This window comes from Loxodonta africana, chromosome 10, assembly GCF_030014295.1.
Source record: "Loxodonta africana isolate mLoxAfr1 chromosome 10, mLoxAfr1.hap2, whole genome shotgun sequence".
Classification (NCBI taxonomy): Eukaryota; Metazoa; Chordata; class Mammalia; order Proboscidea; family Elephantidae; genus Loxodonta; species Loxodonta africana.
The window spans coordinates 15,162,020-15,181,064 of NC_087351.1; the positions used below are offsets into that span (position 1 = coordinate 15,162,020).

Genomic DNA, 19,045 nt, shown 5'->3' on the forward strand with positions numbered 1-19,045 from the left:
TTACGCCCTTGGAGATGCTTTCATTCATCGTGGGGTGGGATCCAGGAATTGGCATTTTTTACAGGCTGCGGAATTCTGAAAAGGGCTGTGCCCAATCCACACCTGGAGAAACATCCCCCTAGCTTCTCTTGCCACCCCCGAGGGCCAGCAGTCGGAAAACAAAGAGACGGGAGTCAACAGTCAGAGAAGCCGGGCCTGTATTAGAGGCAGCCCCCGGAGTGCCAGGTAGCTGGTCATGTAGAGATCCAGTTGCCGTATGAATGTAAACAATCAAAAAATTCCCGCAAGAACCAAAGCGGAGTCTTCCCGGCGCTTCCAGTCACGGGTCAGGCTACGGCTTCTTGTTTTTGTGGTTTTATTACACATATGTATACATGTACCTTTTAACATTTCTCTTGTGCTTTGCATACAGCATCAGAACCACCACACGCGCCCCCGGTTGCCAGGGCGCCGGCAGCCAACACCGGACTGGGCTAAACATTCCATTTGGTCATATTCCCAGCGTTTCCAGCCCAGCCGTTCCAGCTGCGCATTAACCCAGCAAGACCACCAGTTACACCTCATTCATCTTCAACACGGCAGGGGCAGAGTGGGGAAGTGAAGGGACAGCTTCATGAGCCCAGGGTCTTCACCTTGGGATGGAGTGGACTGGGATTGGTGAGGAGCTAAAGCCCTCTGTCTCAAGCTCCAGGCTGGGAACAGCACTTGGCTACAGGCCAGGACCAGAGAAGCCAGGAACAGGTGCTGCTGGGCTGGGAGCAGAGAAAGCCAGTTCCCTCTCAGGAACATAGGTGGGATAGAACAATCCAGGCCCATCATCCCCAATCTTCCCCTCTCAGACTGGGCTCCACCCAGGCTACCAGGCAGCAGGACTCCAGCCTGGTCTTCTCAGAACACCCCATTTTTGCTGCAACCAGGTCTGTGTTCTAGCTCCGGTTTTATTTTTTTACTTTTAAAAACTTGGGGATGTTTTCTGGAAATTTATGAGCGTCCTACCCTTTGAGTTCCCTCTTTCCTTTAAAATCACTGGGAGCTCTGGAAAGGGAGGCTCTGAACTCCTCTCTCCCAAGCAGAGGGCCCATTCCACCAGTCCCTCCCCAGGACCAAAGAGCAGGCCAGAGGGCAGGAACAACACCTGGGCCAGTTGCTCTCCACAGACCCAGGGCTGGAGCAGCAAGTAGATTGTTCTTCCCAAAGACACCAGCTTAGAAGCAGATGGGTTTACTTCACAATGTTTAATAAAATGGCTGTGCAGTTTTAACAAAATTAGCCATAGGGTGTCCAGAAAAATGTATGTAGGCAGCCTCAGCTGGAGTTCAGCCAGCCAACCCAGGCAGGGCTTGTGCCTGCCCCCCCCCCCGGAGTCAGCTGCTGGCAGTCACAGGGCCGGGACTGCAGGGTGCCCATGGCAGAGTGTGAGCGAGGGCTCCCAGTGGCTGCTGCGGAGGCCAGCATGGAGCAGAGCCACCACATGCACTCTGATCTCTGCCCTGCAGGGGGAGCTCGGCCGCACGGTGTTCTGAGATAACCGTATTCTCAGGTTTCCATCCCAGCAGGGTAGGATTTTGTCCCTGAACCATGAAGCCCTGGAGGAATGGAGGGCTGCTGGAGAGGGTCTCCCTCACAAGCTGCTGAGAGCAGCTGCCTCTAGAATCAGGCAGAAACCACAGCAGGCTCCCCCTTGCCCCCAGAAAGAAAAGAGACTACAAAGTTTAAGTAAACGGGAAACGGGCAATGCTAACTTTTCTTTGCCAAGAGTAGAGGATGAGAAGGGACCCATCAGCCTAAAATTTGACCCAAAATCTGGGGCAAATTGATGGAAAATTCCAAATGTCCATAAGCAAACTAAAGGGAATTTAGGTGAGTGAGAAAAACCAAGAACAGCAAGTAGTTAGGTCCTTGCTCACACCTACAATGGCAGTCACACACACTCTGATCCTCCTAGGGGCACCCATATCTAGATGTGAGGTCTCTGGTGAACCTGAGCCTTCTGCTTGGCTTCCTGCCAAACACTCACCCAAAAGAAAGAGATGGCCACTGACCTGCCCCTAGACACCCACCCTGGGAGTGGGGGCATCAGGTTGAAAAGGTAGAAAGTAAAGGTGTGGAGTCACCAAAGCCTATCCCAATAATCCCCAGAAAAGCCCTGTTTTCTGCCGAGTCCATTAGGAGCCACTGAGCACTTTTCCTGGCTGGCCTGCCAGCCCCAGCTCTGAGGCCCACCGTGCTTGGCAGCCGTTGTAGAGAACAAACCTCATGCAGAGGCCAGAGGGCTGAGGCAAGAAGGGCAGCTGAGCAGCAGGGCCTGCCTTGGGCAGGGTGGGTGAGCTGCCAGCTCTCTACTTCCAAAGAAAGGCCTCTAGGTGCTGGGAAAGGGGTGCAAAGTCTTGCGCCTAGTTGAAGTCTGCGTTGAAGGCTCTGCCGATGACCAGCCGCCTTACCTCGCTGGTCCCAGCCCCAATCTCATACAGCTTGGCGTCTCGCAGAAAGCGGCCCATGGGTAAGTCGTTGATGTAGCCATTGCCACCTGCAGCCAGGGTTGGGGCAGAGAAGAAAGGACAACAGAAGTGATGATGGGCAGTGGGCCAAACCAAGGAAAGCAAGCAGTTTATGGAAACAAGTAGGAGAGACCAACTAAGGCATCAGCAAGAGGTGATGAAAGGGAGGGGGCTGGGGAATACCTGGTGGGGAGAAGGTGCTGAGATTACTAATCAAAGAGAGGGGAGAACCACTGGCAGACATGGTAAAGGGGGACAAGAAGATACTAGTGTAGCACGTAGGGGGTGCCAGGCACGGAAGGGTGAAGTAGTTTACACAAGTCACCACGCCAGTAAGTAGCAGAACCGGGATTCAAACCTAGGCCTCCTGGCTCGAGTCGGTGCTCAGAACCACCGTGCAGCACTGAAACAGGCCTGTTCCACCTCTGAGGCCTCTCTCATTCTCCATTCCCTAATGTTCAGAGCAGCAGGAGGAAGGAAGGGGGCGTTGCTGAAGCTGGTAGCAGGTGTGGCCTCTAGTACCTTTTTTATTTGCCTTTCCATGTCCTCCTAGTAACTGGGACAGAAGGAGCCTAGAGGTTCCTGCTCAGCTACGGCTGGCTTGAGCACAGAATGAGAAAGAGAAGAAACCACGGGTTCCAGGAGTGAGCGTGGCCCTGCGACCACAGGTGGGGTCACTCACCTAAACACTGGATGCCATCCAGGGCCACCTGCGTGGCACACTCTGCTGAGTAAAGAATCACACCCGCACAGTCCTGTGGGTGGAGGCTACAGGTCAGCAGGCCCCACCAGGGTCATGCGGGCAGCAAGCCTCTACCTTCTACTGTTGACCCTTACCTTGGAGGTGCAGTGTCCCTCGTCGCAGGCCTTGGCGACATTGTAGACATACTGCCGACACGCCATGAGGCGGGTGTACATGTCGGCCATCTTCCCCTGCATCAGCTGAGCACAAACGGGGGTGAGTCAACACGCTGGAGCCACTTTCCTCTCAGGACACTCTTTCTAGTTGCCAAAAGCTGGTTGGCAACAGCGACCTGACAGCTGGGAATGGGGGAAGCCGGCACAGAAAGGAGGTGCAACTTGACTAGGATGATACAGATGGTGGCTGGGCTGTAAGGCCAGACAGCTGCCACTTCACTGTGGAGTCTGCAGTCTGAAACAGCCCTCGCTGTCTTTGAATGGCATTGCCCTCAAGGACCCTTTAGTACTATTCTCTTTTATCTCCTGCAGCTTCTTCAGACCAGAAGGTCTGGAGCCTCCCCAGAATCTGATGTCCCTGGGTGGTGGTAAGTGGTTAGGCATTCAGTGGCTAACTCCAAGTTGACAGTTCAGGTCCACCCAGAGGTACCTCAGAAGAAAGGCCTGGAGATCTATTTCTGAAAAATCAACCACTGAAAATCCTGTGGAGCACAGTTCTACTTTGACACACATGGGGTCGTCCATCGACTTGACAGCAACCGGTTTTCCCCACAACCCGCACACTTCACCCTCCAACCTTACGACGTCTCAGAATGTGATTAATCCTCAACAGGGATTAAGTTGACAATGTGATGAAATTCCTAAAAAAATTCCAAAGCCAAGAAGCATGCTGAAGAAGGCTACCTTTTAAGCATCCAACCTAACCATGCTAGAGGACGGTACGTGTCGTCAGTGCATGCCCCACTTCCTCGTCATTCACTGAGAAAACATTAACCCAGTGAAAGCATACGCTTCAACCAGAGCACCCCACTTACCTGGAAGTGGCCGATCTTCTGGCCAAAGGCCTCCCTCATGTGGAGGTAGGGGATGGCGTGGTCAAGGACGGACTGCATGATCCTGCCAGAGGGAGAAAGACACTGGAGAGGCGCCTCCTTGTCCCACCACCACCACTGTAGGCAGCTAAAGGCCACCGGGGGAGGTGCTGGGGGGACTCGGCGAGATGAGGAACTGGAGTTCCCGGGAGGAGAAAAGGAGCATACGGAACTTTTGTCTCCACGGCCTGTCATTGAGCCCACTGCCCAGTACGTGTGCCCCTTCCTCCTGAGCCCAGGTGTGCCAGGGGCAGGGCATTAGAGCTCAGGTACCCATTACACATCCCAAATAACTAATCAGCATTGCTCCTCAGGCCTTAGGTCTATCACCTAAGACACTTCTCTGAGTGAAGAAATGAAGCATGAGAGGAAGAAGAAAGTGCCAAAGGCCAGGAGGTGGCTCCCTTTGGCCCACAAGGGGAAGGATCCCACTGCTCACAATGACACCGACTACTGAGGAGGCTGTCAGAGCCCAGCTCCTCACACTCACCCGAGCGGCCCGCCGGCCAGCACCAGGCGCTCCAGGTCCAGCCCACTCATCAGCACGTACACACCCTTACTCAGGTGGCCCAGGATGTTGGCAGCTGCCGGGAAAGGTCGTGGTCAGGGGGAGGAGGACTCTCCACAGCTTCCTCGCTTTTATAAAAGGTTCTAGGCTTAGTAATGTGTCTCTCATACAAAGGTCACTAGACCTTCAGCTAGGGTTCTGGGTGACAGAGAAAAGGATCAAGTTTACCACTTTGAGTTAGAAGTGGAGCTTCCCAAGAGGGACACTCCACCATCAACAAGACCAGGCACAGAGCCCCACATTGGTCCATCTTTTCCCTTCTCCTCCCGGACTGCTGTGGACAGGAAACAAGAGAAGCTAGTTTGGTCTAGAGGCCCTCAAACCCGTCCCTAGGTCTTTTCTTTCTTTGTTAAACTCGTCCAGTGAACACTAAATGTTGCTGCAATTTGAGACCCTCACTCACTCGCTCAGCCACACGCCACACATTCTGATCCCTCTCTGGGCTCCCCTAGAGAAGAAGCCTGAGATGGGACCTCCCCCACATTCTGAGGGTAGACAGGGAGATGTGGGGGGAAGCAGCGAGGGATGGTGAAAGCAGGGGGAGGAGGGGAGCAAGCCCAGCGTGAAAAGCTAGATTCCCGGGACACACAGACGCGCACGCACACACACACACGCGCGCTCCTGTGCATGCAAAAACGAGAGAGTCAACCGCTGCCCTGTCCTGCAGCCGACAGATTCAGGGAAAGACCAGGCGTCTGGGAGACATTTCAGTCCTCCTGTCATGAAGTGTCTGCTGAAAGGGGCTGGGCCAAGGTCCCCAGGCTCTGCCTTCCGGCACGTTACCCCGAGCCAAGGCAGCTTTGATGGCAGCTACCAGTTTCAGAAACTTGCTCTCCATGTAGCCATCACCTCTCAGAGTGGACCAACTTCCCTGCTGCCATTACTTCAAAGAAGCTGGTGGCCAGGCGTGGGTCCTGAGCCTCAGCGCCGATGTCCAGGCAACCAGGGAACTCATCTTTTAACTTCGTCTTGAACTGAAGGCACTTTGATTTGTAGCCTCAAGTGCCACAATAAACGACTTGGACGGTGAAAGCCATGACTCGGGGCAGAGACATCAGCTGGTGTGGGAATGCCATCCCCAAGCTGCAGCGGAGACACGTAAGGTCTGTGCATATGGCGCACAGGCCCCCCCCTAATTCTTTTTACAGGTGTCCATAAAGGAACCACAGAATTATTCTTCCTCCCAGGTTGAGTCGGCTCTGGTCCAATGTCATCGTCCCCAGGGTGGTGCTTGAAAGATTCTTTGTCCAGGATGCGAGTCATTCGGTGTTAGTTACAGAAATGGCAAAGCACCTGGCCACCCTGTCAGCCAGGACACTGGATGGCCTTGGTAGTTGTGGGCAGGAACCCAAGTGCACAAAACTAAACGGCACCGACTTGCCTTTCCTGCTGACAGAAGGATCCTCACTGATCCTTCTCCCCACATGCTCCGTGTAAATAAAGCACACTTTGTGGGGTACAACAGAACGTGGGGGAGAAGTGTCTTCTATGGCTGAAGCCCAGACGGAGCCTTATTGGTGGTTCATTACGTCTCATTCACAAGCGATTGGTGCGCCAGCTCCCCCAGGATGCCACATGGTGTCAAATTCCGTTCCACCTCGGGGGGAGAAAATGCCTACGCTCAAGCAGACTTGCCTTCCTTCCACTAAGTCCAGCTTCCCTCAGCTCATTCTGACGATCTTTAGCATCATTAATGAAGAACTCAAATGAGCTATACAGATAAACATACAAACAAGTGTGAAGGCCAAACCTAGGCACAGGGTGCTACCCACACAGGAAACACTGCCCTTGATCTCAGTCACCGTCAGGCAGAAAACTGCAGGGAGGACAGCTGCCCAGCAGTCCTGGGAGTACATGTACAGTCCAGGGGGCAAGTACAACAGTGGCAAGCCCACAGTCAGCCACGTGTCATCGGTGAGCTAACAGGCCTCTCAAACGGGAAATGGGCTTTCTCAGTTTGTGAACAGCCATAGCAACGTGTGACAGCATCAGAATGGGGGCTCCCCCATTCTCTGAGAGACTCACCAGGAACCTTGCAGTCTTCAAAGATTAGCTCACAGGTGTTAGAGCCCCTCATGCCCAGCTTGTCCAGCTTCTTGGAGGTCCTGAAGCCAGGCATGCCCTTCACAGGAAACAAAAGGTGGGCCTGATTATAGATGAGCCCTCCCGAGGGGGCCGAGTAAGGCCAAGGCCCCCGGGAAGAAGGAGTCCACCTTCCCGTCAAGTCCCCACACCTGCGCGGTGCACCAGCACCTACTTCCACGGCCTGCTCTGGAGGCGGAGAGACTGCTTCAGTTCTGGGACCTCCAGCCCTAGCAGCCCGCCCTGATCCCAACCCCCTCTCCTCTTAGCTTGCGTTCTCCCCAGTCCTCCAGGGACCGGTTCCTTCCTTTTTGAAATAGCCAGTAGCCTAAGCCTGCCTTACCCTCCCTGACTTTGTTTCTTCCCTCGGGAAATCACTTCCAAGACACGCTCAGCAGCCAACTCAACTCATTTGCCCCTTGCTCTGCTGCCAGTTGTTCCTAACTGAGTCCCAAACCCACTGCCGTCGCATCGATTCCAACTCATAGCAACCCTATAGGACAGAGTAGAACTGTCCCATAGTTTCCAAGGAGTGCCTGGTGGATTCAAACTGCCAACCCCTTGGCTGGCAGCCGTAGTACTTAACCACTATGCCAGCAGGGTTTCCAGTTGAGTCCCACCCAGGATCAATTCAACCATCTGCTTGCTTTGGCCTGGGCCAGTTAGATGCTTTGTGTGTTGGCACATGCCCTGTAGAGTATAAGCAAGGGTTCCTCCCTTCCTCTCCAGGCTGACAAGAGTGGTGTTACACAACCTTGAGATTTCCAATCTCAGTTAGGCCCTTTTAGTTATTCAATTTTCTTCTCCTCTAATCTAAGTCGGCTACCTTCCCACATCCTCTGGAGGGTATTGCAAACCTTTATGACACTCATTAAACTCTACCAGCTCCCCCAACCCCATAGACGCTGTGGCCCCCTATTCAGCCATTAGGCAGATGTCCCCTCTGCTATCACCATAACCTATTCTTATACCCGCTGCTCCAACTCACCACTGCGTTTGACTTGTACTCCCCTACACATCTGTCTCTCCCTCACCTATTTCTTTTCTTTTTATATCAAAAAATTTGCTCAGTTTGCCTCCTTCTTAAAAACCAACTCAAACTCCAAACTTTTAATATCAACTCCTGCTCTAGCTCCTTCCTGCTTTTACTGACAACATTTCTGAAGGTGTGGTCTTCTCGCTCTCTCCACTTCCGTCCGCCTCACACACCTCAGTCCCCCACAGCTGGTCTCCTCAAGTTGACCAATGTCACCCTGATTACCAAACCCAGCAGCCTCTCTTTAGGGCTCTTTATGGACCTCCTTGTCTCACCTGATTCTGTGGATGGCCCTACCATTTTCAGACCTGGCCCACCCTCCCCAAACCCCTTAGATTCTGCTTTTTGGTCACCCTCCTTTCAGGTTCCTTCAAAGTCCTGAAAGCATACATCATTGATCATGCTTGTGGTAGTTCAAAGGCAGCCACCTCTGGTACCACTGTCAGGAGAACACCTACACTCACCTTTTCCACGATGAAGGCCGTGATGCCCCGAGAAGCTGGCACAGCAGCCAGATCAGTCTTGGCATAAACGATAAGGACATCAGCATCAGGGCCGTTGGTGATCCAGAACTTGGTGCCATTCAGGACGTAGTGATCACCTAAGGGCAGGCAGTTGGGTGCTTGCTCACGCACCTAAAGGCAGGCAGTTGGGTGCTTGCTCAAGCTGTCCTGGCCTCTCTCAGCAGTCAGCTCAGACTCTAGGCTGAGCAAGCTGCCCAGTTCTAGAAACCCAGCAGAGACCACTCCTAATTGTTGCTCCCTCCCGTTGCTGCTAAGTCAATTCTGACTCATAGCGACCCTTATGACAGCGTAGAACTGTCCCATAGGGTTTCCAAGGCTGTAATCTTTAGGGAAGCAGACTGCCACATCTTTCTCCCATGGAGCGGCTCGTGGGTTTAAACCACTGACCTTTTGGTTAGCAGCTGGGCACTTAACCACTGCACCACCAGGGCTCTGTTGCTCCTTAGACCGTGAGAAAGTCTGTCTCTCTGCCCTCTCTGCTCCCAAGAGTAGCCTCACCTTTCTTTTCCGCTTTTAACTTCATGGAGACAACATCGGAGCCTGCATTGGACTCACTCATGGCCAGGGCTCCAATGTACTCACCGCTGATCAGCTGCAAGGAAGACCCCAAAGGGCCTTATTATGACTTCAAAAGTACACTATGGTAGCTCACTCTGATTCTGCTTCTTGCCTATTCACATTACACCCCTTCAAACCTCTCTCTAAGACCAGGGCATTGGTGAAGTCCTAGGAGAGAAGCCCAATATCTACAGGGTGAAAATGGCTCTCCTTTGCAAGGGGAGCTAGTCCTCTTTTCCCATTTCTTCAATAGGCTTTTCAAGTGCTGGCCATTGACTCCAAAGCCAGGGGTTCTGCCCTATTTTGAAATTCTTTACTGGACTATTTTTATTTTTATTGTGCTTTAGGTGAAAGTTTATTAATCAGGTCAGTCCCTCATACAAAAATTTATATACACCTTGCTATGTACTCCTAGTTGCTCTCCCCTTAATGAGACAGCACACTCCTTTTCTCCACCCCATATTCCCTGTGTCCATTTAGCCAGCTTCTGTCCCCCTCTGCCTTCTCATCTCCCCTCCAGGCAGGAGCTTGACTGAACTACTTTAAAGCAAATCTCTGGCACCCTTCTAATCATATTTGGTTCAGGGCAGCAGGCTACAGAATGCAAGTCTGGTTGGCCCTTGACGATGGGGGAGGCTGCCTAGTGGTTTGTGGCTGCACCATGACATTAGTGTTTCTCCACTCCCATCTGCTCACCTTAGGGAGATACTTTTCCTTCTGGGCCTCATTCCCATTGCGCACAAGTTGGTTGACACAGAGGTTGGAGTGGCTGCCATAACTGAGTCCCACTGCTCCAGAAGCTCGGGATATCTCTTCCATCGCCACCACGTGCTCCAGATAGCCCAGGCCTGAGCCGCCATACTGAACTACAGGTGGAGGTGGCACAGGGGAGAGGAAATAGCAGCACAGATTAAAATAGAACATTGATAAGAATCTTATTGGCAGAAAATAAACCTCCTTGTAGAACCTATTCCAAATTACTTCTAGCAAGGCCATCAGGCTGACTCAATGGACTCTGCTTAAAAGCTCACAGAACAGGTTTTGCCTGCTGCTCTTTGTCACCCAACACAGTGTTCAGAAAACAGCCATTGCAACTTTTGCTTGATCCCAGACATGCTTCTTTTTTTAATTGTATTTCAGATGAAGGGAAACCCTGGTGGCATAGTGGTTATGTGCTACGGCTGCTAACTAAAAGCTTGGCAGTTCGAATCCGCCAGGCGCTCCTTGGAAACTCTATGGGGCAGTTCTACTCTGTCCTATAGGGTCGCTATGAGTCAGAATCGACTTGACAGCAGTGGATTTTGGTTTGGTTCAGATGAAGGTTTACAGAACAAACTAGTTTCTCATCAACAGTTACACGTTGTTCTATGACATTGATTAACAATGCCAGGACATGTCAACACTCTCCCTTCTCCACCCTGGGTTCCCTATTACAAGCTGTCCTGTTCCCTCCTGCCTTCCAGTCCCTGCCCCAGGGCTGGTGTGCCCCTTTAGTCTTGTTTTGTTCCATGGGCCTGTTCAATCTTTGGCTGAAGGGCGAACCTCAGGAGTGACCTCATTACTGAGCTGAAAGGGTGTCCGGCGGCCATACTCTCAGGGTTTCTCCAGTCTCTGTCAGGCCAGCAAGTCTGGTCTTTTTTTTAAATTGTGCTTTAAGTTAAAGTTTACAAATCAAGTCAGTCTCTCATACAAAAATTTGTATACACCTTGCTATATACTCCTGGTTGCTCTCCCCTAATGAGACAGCACACTCCTCTCCACCCAGTATTTCTGTGTTCATTCAGTCAGCTTCTGTCCCCCTCTGCCTTCTCATCTCCCCTCCAGACAGAAGCTGCCCACATAGTCTCATGTGCCTACCTGAGCAAAGAAGCTCACTCCTCACCAGTATCATTTTCTATTCTATAGTCCAGTCCAATCCTTGTCTGAAGAGTTGGCTTTGGGAAGGGTTCCTGTCTTGGGCTAACAGAAGGTCTGGGGACCATGACCTCCAGCGTCCTTCTAGTCTCAGTCAGACCATTAAGTCTGGTCTTCTTACGAGAATTTGAGGTCTGCATCCCACTGCTCTTCTGCTCCTTCAGGGATTCTCTGTTGTGTTCCCTGTCAGGGCAGTCATTGGTTGTAGCCGGGGACCATCTAGTTCTTCTGGTCTCAGGCTCCGGTCTGATTTATGTGGCCCTTTCAGTCTCTTGGGCTCATAATTACCTCGTGTCTTTGGTGTTCTTCATTCTCCTTTGCTCCAGGTGGGCTGAGACCAATCGATGCATCTTAGATGGCCGCTTTCTAGTGTTTAAGACCCCAGATGCCACTCTTCAAAGTGGGATGCAGAATGTTTTCTTAATAGATTTTATTATGCCAATTGACCTAGATGTCCCCTGAAACCATGGTCCCCAGGCCCCTGCCCCTGCTACACTGGCCTTCGAAGCAATCAGTTTATTCAGGAAACTTCTTTGCTTTTGATTTAGTCCAGTTGTGCTGACCTCTCCTGTACTGTGCCAGACATACTTCTTAAAGTAGTCAAGAGCACCCACTGTTCAGAAAGTTACAGAAGCACAGAGGCAACTGAATAAATGAAGAGGACTTGGAATTTAACAGAGAAAAACACTAAGAATGACCCAAAACACTGAGAACAAAGCAAAGGGTGTGTGTGCAAAGGGCAGAATGGAGCTTTCCACAACATAGGTTTGGATCTAAAGACGCAGCACTGGTAAAAGGAATAGGGGAGCCAAATCCCGAGAGAAAATCTGTGGGTGGTGGGCTGTGCAGCAGAAAGGATGCTGGTAGGGTATTTCAGAACTCCCCATAAAAAATAAGTTTGTACCTTGGCAGCAGATCCAAAATTAAAGTGGCTGAGTCATCTGGTACCAACCCTTTATCCCCAAATCTTGCTGTTTGGGTAAGCCCTGGCAAGGGTCTCTGCACATGCTCACTCTGACCAAGACGTGTGGCTGGTCCTAGGCTCTAGGGAAGGTGGGCAGACCCCACAACTCAGGAAAAACTCACAGGGTGCTGGGATTAGAAAGAGCCACTAACACATCCCGCAGAACTAGAACTCACATCCAGCTTTCTTTCCAAGGTTTCCCCCTGAAGGGGTTTTCATCTGATTTCTAACTACTTCTTCCTTACATTAAATGCCACCTGACTAGCGTCATTTTTAGGAGTTCCTAGGGCACTGAGCTTCTGTTAAGGGTGTGGAAAAATGTGGGAAGGACAGTGATGATGGCTGAACAACAAGGTGAGCGCGATTAACGTCACTCTTGATTCTTGAGCCATAATGCAGTCCTGGGCCCCAAGTTCTCTGGGTTCTACCCATGGCTGGTATACCATCAGTGTGGACAATGGACCCAGCTGGCAAAGTAGCCTGTATTTTTGTACTTTCAGTGATCACACCTACTGCTATTCAAGCTATTCACTCAGCTAATTCGTGTGCGCGTGTATAAAATTTTCAGGAAGGTTAATGAGAGGAAAAGCATATAAACTCTCTTATTTTAACCTTGCCTGTGGTGGTGGTGAGCTTGGCTGTTAGGGTCATAAAACCATAACTGAGGTACCATGATCCATTTACCTGATGGAGGGGTTTACAAATAAACTTGTTTTTTAATTAAAAAAAAAAAAAATTGTTGCATCGGCAAATGTTTTGTTACATATATTTACAACACTTAAAAAAAAAAGATTCCTGGCAGCATCCCCCTCCCCACTATTTCACATTAAAAACCCATTGCCGTAGAGTTGATTCTGACTCAGAGCAACCCTGCCCCACAGGGTTTCCAACGAATGCCTGGTGGATTCGAAGTGCCAGCTGTAGCACTTAACCACTACGCCAGCAGGGTTTCACGTTAAGATGGCCTAAATTAATTTTAAGTGGTTTCATTTTATCATTACAGATAGTCTCCAACTTACGACATACTCAAGTTACGGTGACCCACACTTGTGACAGTCTGTTTTTTTTTTTGGTACATATTATCCTTAGTAATATGTACTATATGCAATGTTGCAGCATATAATTTGCTGATGTTGTCATTCGCAGATGTTCACTTGTCGGTGTTCAATGTTATGATTCATAAAGCTACTGACAATAAGAGGCAATGATAATGAAAACTAAAAAAGAAAAAAACGAGGTATTCGACTAACGTCAGACCTGACTTACAACAGAGTTGCTGGAACACACCCTGTCATAAGTCAGGGACTACCTGTACTCATGACATAGCTTTCTAGGATCAATTCAAATCTCAGGAATTGTCTTCCAAATGGAGTCCCTGGGTAGTGCAAACAGTTAACATCCTCAGCTGCTAACCGAAAGGTTGGAGGTTCGAGTCCACCCACAGGCTCCTCAGAAGAAAGGACTGGCAATCTACTTCTAAAAAAAAATCAGCCACTTAAAACTCTCTGGAGCACAAGTTTCACTCTGACACACATGGGTTGCCATGAGTCAAAATCAACTGACAGCAACTAGTTTTTTGGTCCTCCAGGTGGTGAAGGGAATAATATAAGAAGTACATTGTCAATGGACAAGGGAAATACACGGTGGAGAGGAGACGTGTGCTGTCACATTGTAGGGAGAGCAACTAGGGTCACATAACAAGTTTTTGTCGGAGAAACTGACTTGAACTGTAAACTTTCACTTAAAGCACAATAAAAAAAAAAAAAAGGAAAAAAAAAAGAAGTATATTGTCTTCCAGCTCTACTCTGATGCCCAGAGTGAACACAGGTCAAAGCAGGATGGGCAGTCCAGGCAGTGGCCGGTGAGGCCACAGCCTCATCTCCTTACTAGGCACTGCAAGCCAGGCTGGCCCTCTGCTTCAGGGGCCAACACCTAAAACAGAGCCCACCAGCTCCCTGCCTTTGCCCCCCAGAAGAAAGTAGTGAAGACCTGCAGGGGACATTGGGCAGACTCAGACAGACTCCCCATCTGCTGTCAAAAGAGCTCCAGGGTCAAGCTATAGGCCAAGGGTATAGCCAGTCTCCATAGGAACATGCCTGACCTGAGTGTTCCTGTCCAGAGGCCATCGGTAGGGCAGGGCTTAGGAGAGGCATGAAGAAAGACCAAGGTGTTAAGACAACGTTTGACCCAAAGTTTTCCAAACTCCCAAACAAAATCACCTGGGGGAGGTTTATCACGCATGCAGAATTTAGAATATATTAAGAATGCCATTTGCTTGGATCCAGAGTGATTCAGATCCAGCTGAACTACACTGACCTCATCTTTGTCTCCTTGACATCACTTCCAAAGAAACAGAAGTGTGTACTCTTCTGTGGGTTGACAGTCAACAAGGGCTTTTTCACTTCCAAGAGAGAGGGAGCTCTGGGTTTCTTTGAGCATGATCTTTCCCTTCCTTTCCTGAGTCTTCTTGAAACTGCACTAACCATTTCATGATCCATGGTACATGTGGCATACCACCCACTTTTTCTGGCTCTCAGGTTCTTTGGGAGTATACTTTTACCACTGCAAGTGTTTGCTGCCCTCCAACAGGGACTTGCATAATGGCAAAAGGGGAAAGAAATGTTAGTTGAAGCAAAATAGCTGGGGTATGAGGCTTGCAAATAAGGTAGTGCAACCAGGTGTGACTGGGTAAAAGTTTTGCCTCTTTTGGCTTTTGTACCCCTAAATATGCCTTCTAAGCATATTTATGGTTTCCTGTGTAATAGTAGTGTAATAGTTAGGGAGCTCTGGTGGATTTCTTTTTTTTCTTTTGTCACATTTGGAAAACCAGAGGTTCCCCAGGTAACCTAATAGAAAAAAAAATAATAGAAGGTACCATGAAAAACATCAGCAACCAAGTCTGGAGGTACAGACATGCGACTGCTAAGTATGGGTTCAAGAACCTTAAAAGTTCTGTGGTAGCCATGTAGTATCAGATAATATTTCTCAGAATCCATATTACCAACCAAAAATGTAAACCACTCCATGACTCAGCATGCTTTCACTAATGAAAACACAGAGTATCCAAAAAAAAAAAATCAAAGCAGAAAATAATTGGGTCTTGAAAGTGTTAAAAGGCACACAAGAGAAGTTCTCTTTAGGGAAAAGAAGATACTCACCAGGGGCTGTGATGCCCAATACTCCCAGGTTTCCCAGCTGCTTCCAAAACTCCTGTTAACAGAATGGAGTGAGCTATGAGAAGGCAGCCGGTCACAGGTGCCTGGCACATGTGGAGCAATTAGACCTAAATGCTTCAGAGCAAGGGGCTACTCTTAGGAAGGTCTCAGTTACCAGAAGACCAAGTGCGACCTTCAGGCAGCAGTGTAATTCCCAGCCCAGCTCCCACAGACTGCCCCACTGCCCTTACGTCTGGGCCTCACAACTCACTCGAAGGTTCTTGAACTCGTTGCTCTGATCAATCTCCTGGGCCTTGGGGGCCAAGTGCTCCTGAAGGAACTTAACCATGGTCTGACGAAGCTAGAGGGAAAGAGTTAGACCGATGCTGCTGAAACCAGTACATTATTGCTGCTGAAGGCAGCCCTCCACTATTGAGGACACATTCAGGGAACAGCCAGTCCTCCAGATCACAAATAACCTCACCAAAAGGCATCAGACTGAAAGTTAGAGGCCCCGTTAGTTTATGCCTCCTCAGAGATTGTCTTCGTCCCCCTCCCTTACATAAAATAATTCAATGTCTTCCCATTGTATGTAGAATAAAACAAGCTAAGTACTTACCAAGGCCTAAGAGGCCCTGCATAAACTGACCCTTGCTGACTTTTCCAGCTTTCCCTCTACCTTTCTAACCTCCTGTGGTTCAGTGAATTACTTAATATGGCCCTTCTAGCCAGTCTTTTAACTCTGAAGCCAAATGACTGGGTGGGACTATGCAAATAAGGTGCTTGTGACCCACCAAGGGAATTAGATAGCTTGCTAACAAATTAAGTAAGGTGCATGGCACCCTTGTGGGGGTGGGACCGTGCAATAAGGTGGACGGAACCCTGAAGAGGGAATGGGTCAGTCTTGCCATCCTGCTATGCTTAAAGGGAGACACGGGGAGAGGAAGGGAGAGAGAAGAAGATAGAGAGAGGATCAGAGGCAGCAGAACCAGGACAGACAGGTAGAGCTTTAACACAGGAGACAGTAAGAAGCAGAGAAGCAGTGGAAGAGAAACAGCAGCAGCAGAGGCAGCAGAAACAGGAGACTGGCAAGAGACTAGCAGGAGAAGGTGCTGTGCGTCCTAGCCCAAGAGTGAGAAAGCTGAGCCCCTTTGGGTGAGGCTTACTGGCAGAGTGGGATGCCTTGGGGCACTTATCAGCAGAGACAAAAGAGCTTTATAACATTTACGCCATTGGCAGAGCTTTGTAACACTTGCTGTGCAGGGCAGAGATGAGGGTCAGAGAGAGGTGTGCCTGTGAGCATGGCTGGGAAGAGGCTGTCCTGATGGAAGAAATGTATCCTGAGCGTTCCCGAACCTAAATTATAAACCATTACTTCCCTAATAAACCCCATAATTGTGAGTATTGTCTGTGAGTTCTGTGTGGCCATGGCAATGAATTATCAAACCCAGCAGAGGAGTAGTGCTGCGGGAGGGATGGTTGGTGTCAGACTTGGTAAAGATGGCAGAGAGAGGAAAAATGTCTGACCTCTGCTCAGGAGGAATCAGCCTTGGGCTGTTGATACTGGCCTTGACTCTCCTTCCCCTTGTGTAGTCAGAGGTCAGACACCTCCTCATTCACACCATTTTTATACCTCCCTTTCTGTGCTCCAGCCACTTCCCCTTCAGTTCTTGGCAGACTCAAGCTTTTTTCTGCCCTGAGCCTTTTGGTAGAGGGATACACAAAACCAAAAAACAAACAAACCCACTGCCTGGGATTACACAAAGAAAGTAGAAACTATTCTTGGCAGAAACGCTGGAGAACAAGGAATGCTTCTGGCCTGGGGTGATTCCAAGAAGTTGATCTGCTGATTTGTAAGGACCCTGGTGGTGCAGTGGTTAAGAGATTGGTTGCTGACCAAAAGGATGGCAGTTTGAATCCACCAGCCACTCCTTGGAAACCCCGTGAGGCAGTTCTACTCTGTCCTATAAGGTCACTCACTATAAGTTGGGATGGAATTGACAGCAGCTGGTTTGGTTTGGAAACGTGTACTGGTTAAGCAGTTCGAATCCACCAGGCACTCCTTGGAAACCCTGTGGGGCAGTTCTACTCTGTCCTTTAGGGTTGCTATGAGTCAGAGCTGACTTGACAGCAATGGGTTTGGTTTTGGTTTAGTTTTGTGGGCTTTGGAGGAGCCCTGGTGGTGTAGTGGTTAAAGTAAAAGGCTGCTAACAGAAAGGTCAGCGGTTTGAACCCACCAGCTGCTTCACGGGAGAAAGATGTGGCAGTCTGCTTCCACAAAAATTTCAGCCTTAGAAACCCTGTGGGGAAGTTCTACTCTGTCCTGTGAGGTCACCATGAGTCAGGATTGCCTTGACAGCAATGGGCTTGGTTTTGGAGTCCTTGAAAGGCTCACATACTTGCCAAGAGCCATAGGAGAATCACATTTCCTAGGGAACTCCATATCCAGTCTGCAGAGTGAGCACACATCTCCCTCTTCAGGAAAGGCTGAGGTTCAGCTACAGTTGTAAGCACACACTGCAATTTCTTCTTTAACTTTGTGTTTTGATACAGTGGGCTAAAGAACACATAGCAGATCATACTGCGTGCACTTCAGAACTTCCCCGGGTGTGTATTCAGAAAGGATTCTCTGGTGATGAAGGTGATCAATCAGGGTTAAGAAACAGAGCCTTAGCCAGTCATCAGTTATAAGTAGACTTCATACAGACTGAAGGCCCTTTTGGCACAAACGGGAGTCGGTGGGTGGCGCACATGGTTAAGTGCTCAGCTAGTAATTACGTCAAACCCACCCAGAAGCACCTTGGAAGAAAGGCCTGGCGATCTACATCCTAAAGGCCACGGCCTTGAAAACCCTATGGAGCAGTTCTACCCTGCACACATGGGGCCGCCATGAGTCGGAATCGACTGGACTGCAACTAGTCACAGCAGGAAGCTCCTGAAAAGCCTCCACCAAAACACCAACAGTTTCACGAGAGCTTCCTCACCCACCTCGGCCCTGCCGTGCTGGCGCAAATCTCTCCTCCACAAAGGTGAGGCTGAGGCCAGAGGCCTGGGTCCAGAGGACGAAGACCAGCGCCTCCCCCCACCCCGAGTCCCATGGACACAAGCCGGGGCTGGGTGAGCGGGGCAGGAGGCCTTCTTGCTGGGCAGGAGATCCATTTCCCTACCTGCTTCTGCTCCTCGCTCAGCCCGTTGATCGCATCGTCCACCGGCAACACCGAGTGGGTCCGCCGGGAAACCAGGCCGGCGGGCGGCCGCAGCAGTGGCAGCTGCCGACGCCATCTGCCCAGGCGCCAAGCCGCAGTAGCCATCTCCGCCCTGCACCAGGAGCGGGGGCTACGAGCGAGTCGCGGCTGCACCAATCACCAATCCCCGCCCGGGCCCAATCGGGGAGGGAGGGTGGGTCCCCAGCAGCCTATCACCGCTCGGTCAAGGCTGGGCTGACCACGGCACGAGCCAATCCGGGCCGTGGAGACCGGGTGCGCGCTACAAGAGCTGGGTCTGCGGGCGTCCTTCCCGGTCTGGGTTCTTTTGGGGTAAAAGAGCAAGAAAAGTATTTTTCTTTTTGAGTTGGAAATATATTATCTCCCCTGCTTGGAAATCGCATCTCTTAATGGCAGAAATCTGTCTCCCTAGGAAAACAGAACCATAAACGGAAACTCCCCCAAATGCCCAGTAGACCAAACCCATTGCAGTGGGGTGGATTCCTACTCATAGCCATCCCATGGGACAGAATAAAACTGCCCCATAGGGTTTCCAAGGCTGAAATCTTTACAGAAGCAGACTGCCACATCTTTCTCCCACGAACGGCTGGTGGGTTCAAACCACTAACCTTTCGGTTAGCAGCAGCTGAGAGCTTAACCACTGCGCGCCACCAGGACCCCGGAAATGCCCAGTAAACCCAAACCAAAAAAAAAAAAAAAAAACCCATTGCCAATAAGGCCACTCATAGCAAT

General features: G+C 50.3%; 2 protein-coding genes across 2 annotated transcripts; both read right to left on the reverse strand.

Annotated features, from left to right (window-relative positions):
* Positions 1-1,220: 1,220 nt before the first annotated feature.
* Positions 1,221-18,430, reverse strand: IVD (isovaleryl-CoA dehydrogenase). The gene is made up of 12 exons (XM_003418741.4): positions 18,257-18,430; positions 15,361-15,450; positions 15,093-15,144; positions 9,753-9,922; positions 8,997-9,090; positions 8,439-8,575; positions 6,882-6,978; positions 4,779-4,872; positions 4,232-4,313; positions 3,336-3,440; positions 3,181-3,253; positions 1,221-2,527 (listed from the first exon to the last, which is right to left on the reverse strand). Exons 1-12 carry the CDS (start codon positions 18,398-18,400, stop codon positions 2,394-2,396), a joined length of 1,272 nt encoding a protein of 423 aa, XP_003418789.1. The 5' UTR covers positions 18,401-18,430; the 3' UTR covers positions 1,221-2,393.
* On the reverse strand, positions 4,879-6,392 carry LOC104846734 (selenoprotein W). Its single transcript, XM_023558655.2, is given in 2 exon segments — positions 4,879-5,710; positions 5,712-6,392. Coding segments are annotated over 2 exon segments (399 nt in total). The 5' UTR covers positions 5,933-6,392; the 3' UTR covers positions 4,879-5,532.
* Positions 18,431-19,045: the final 615 nt, after the last annotated feature.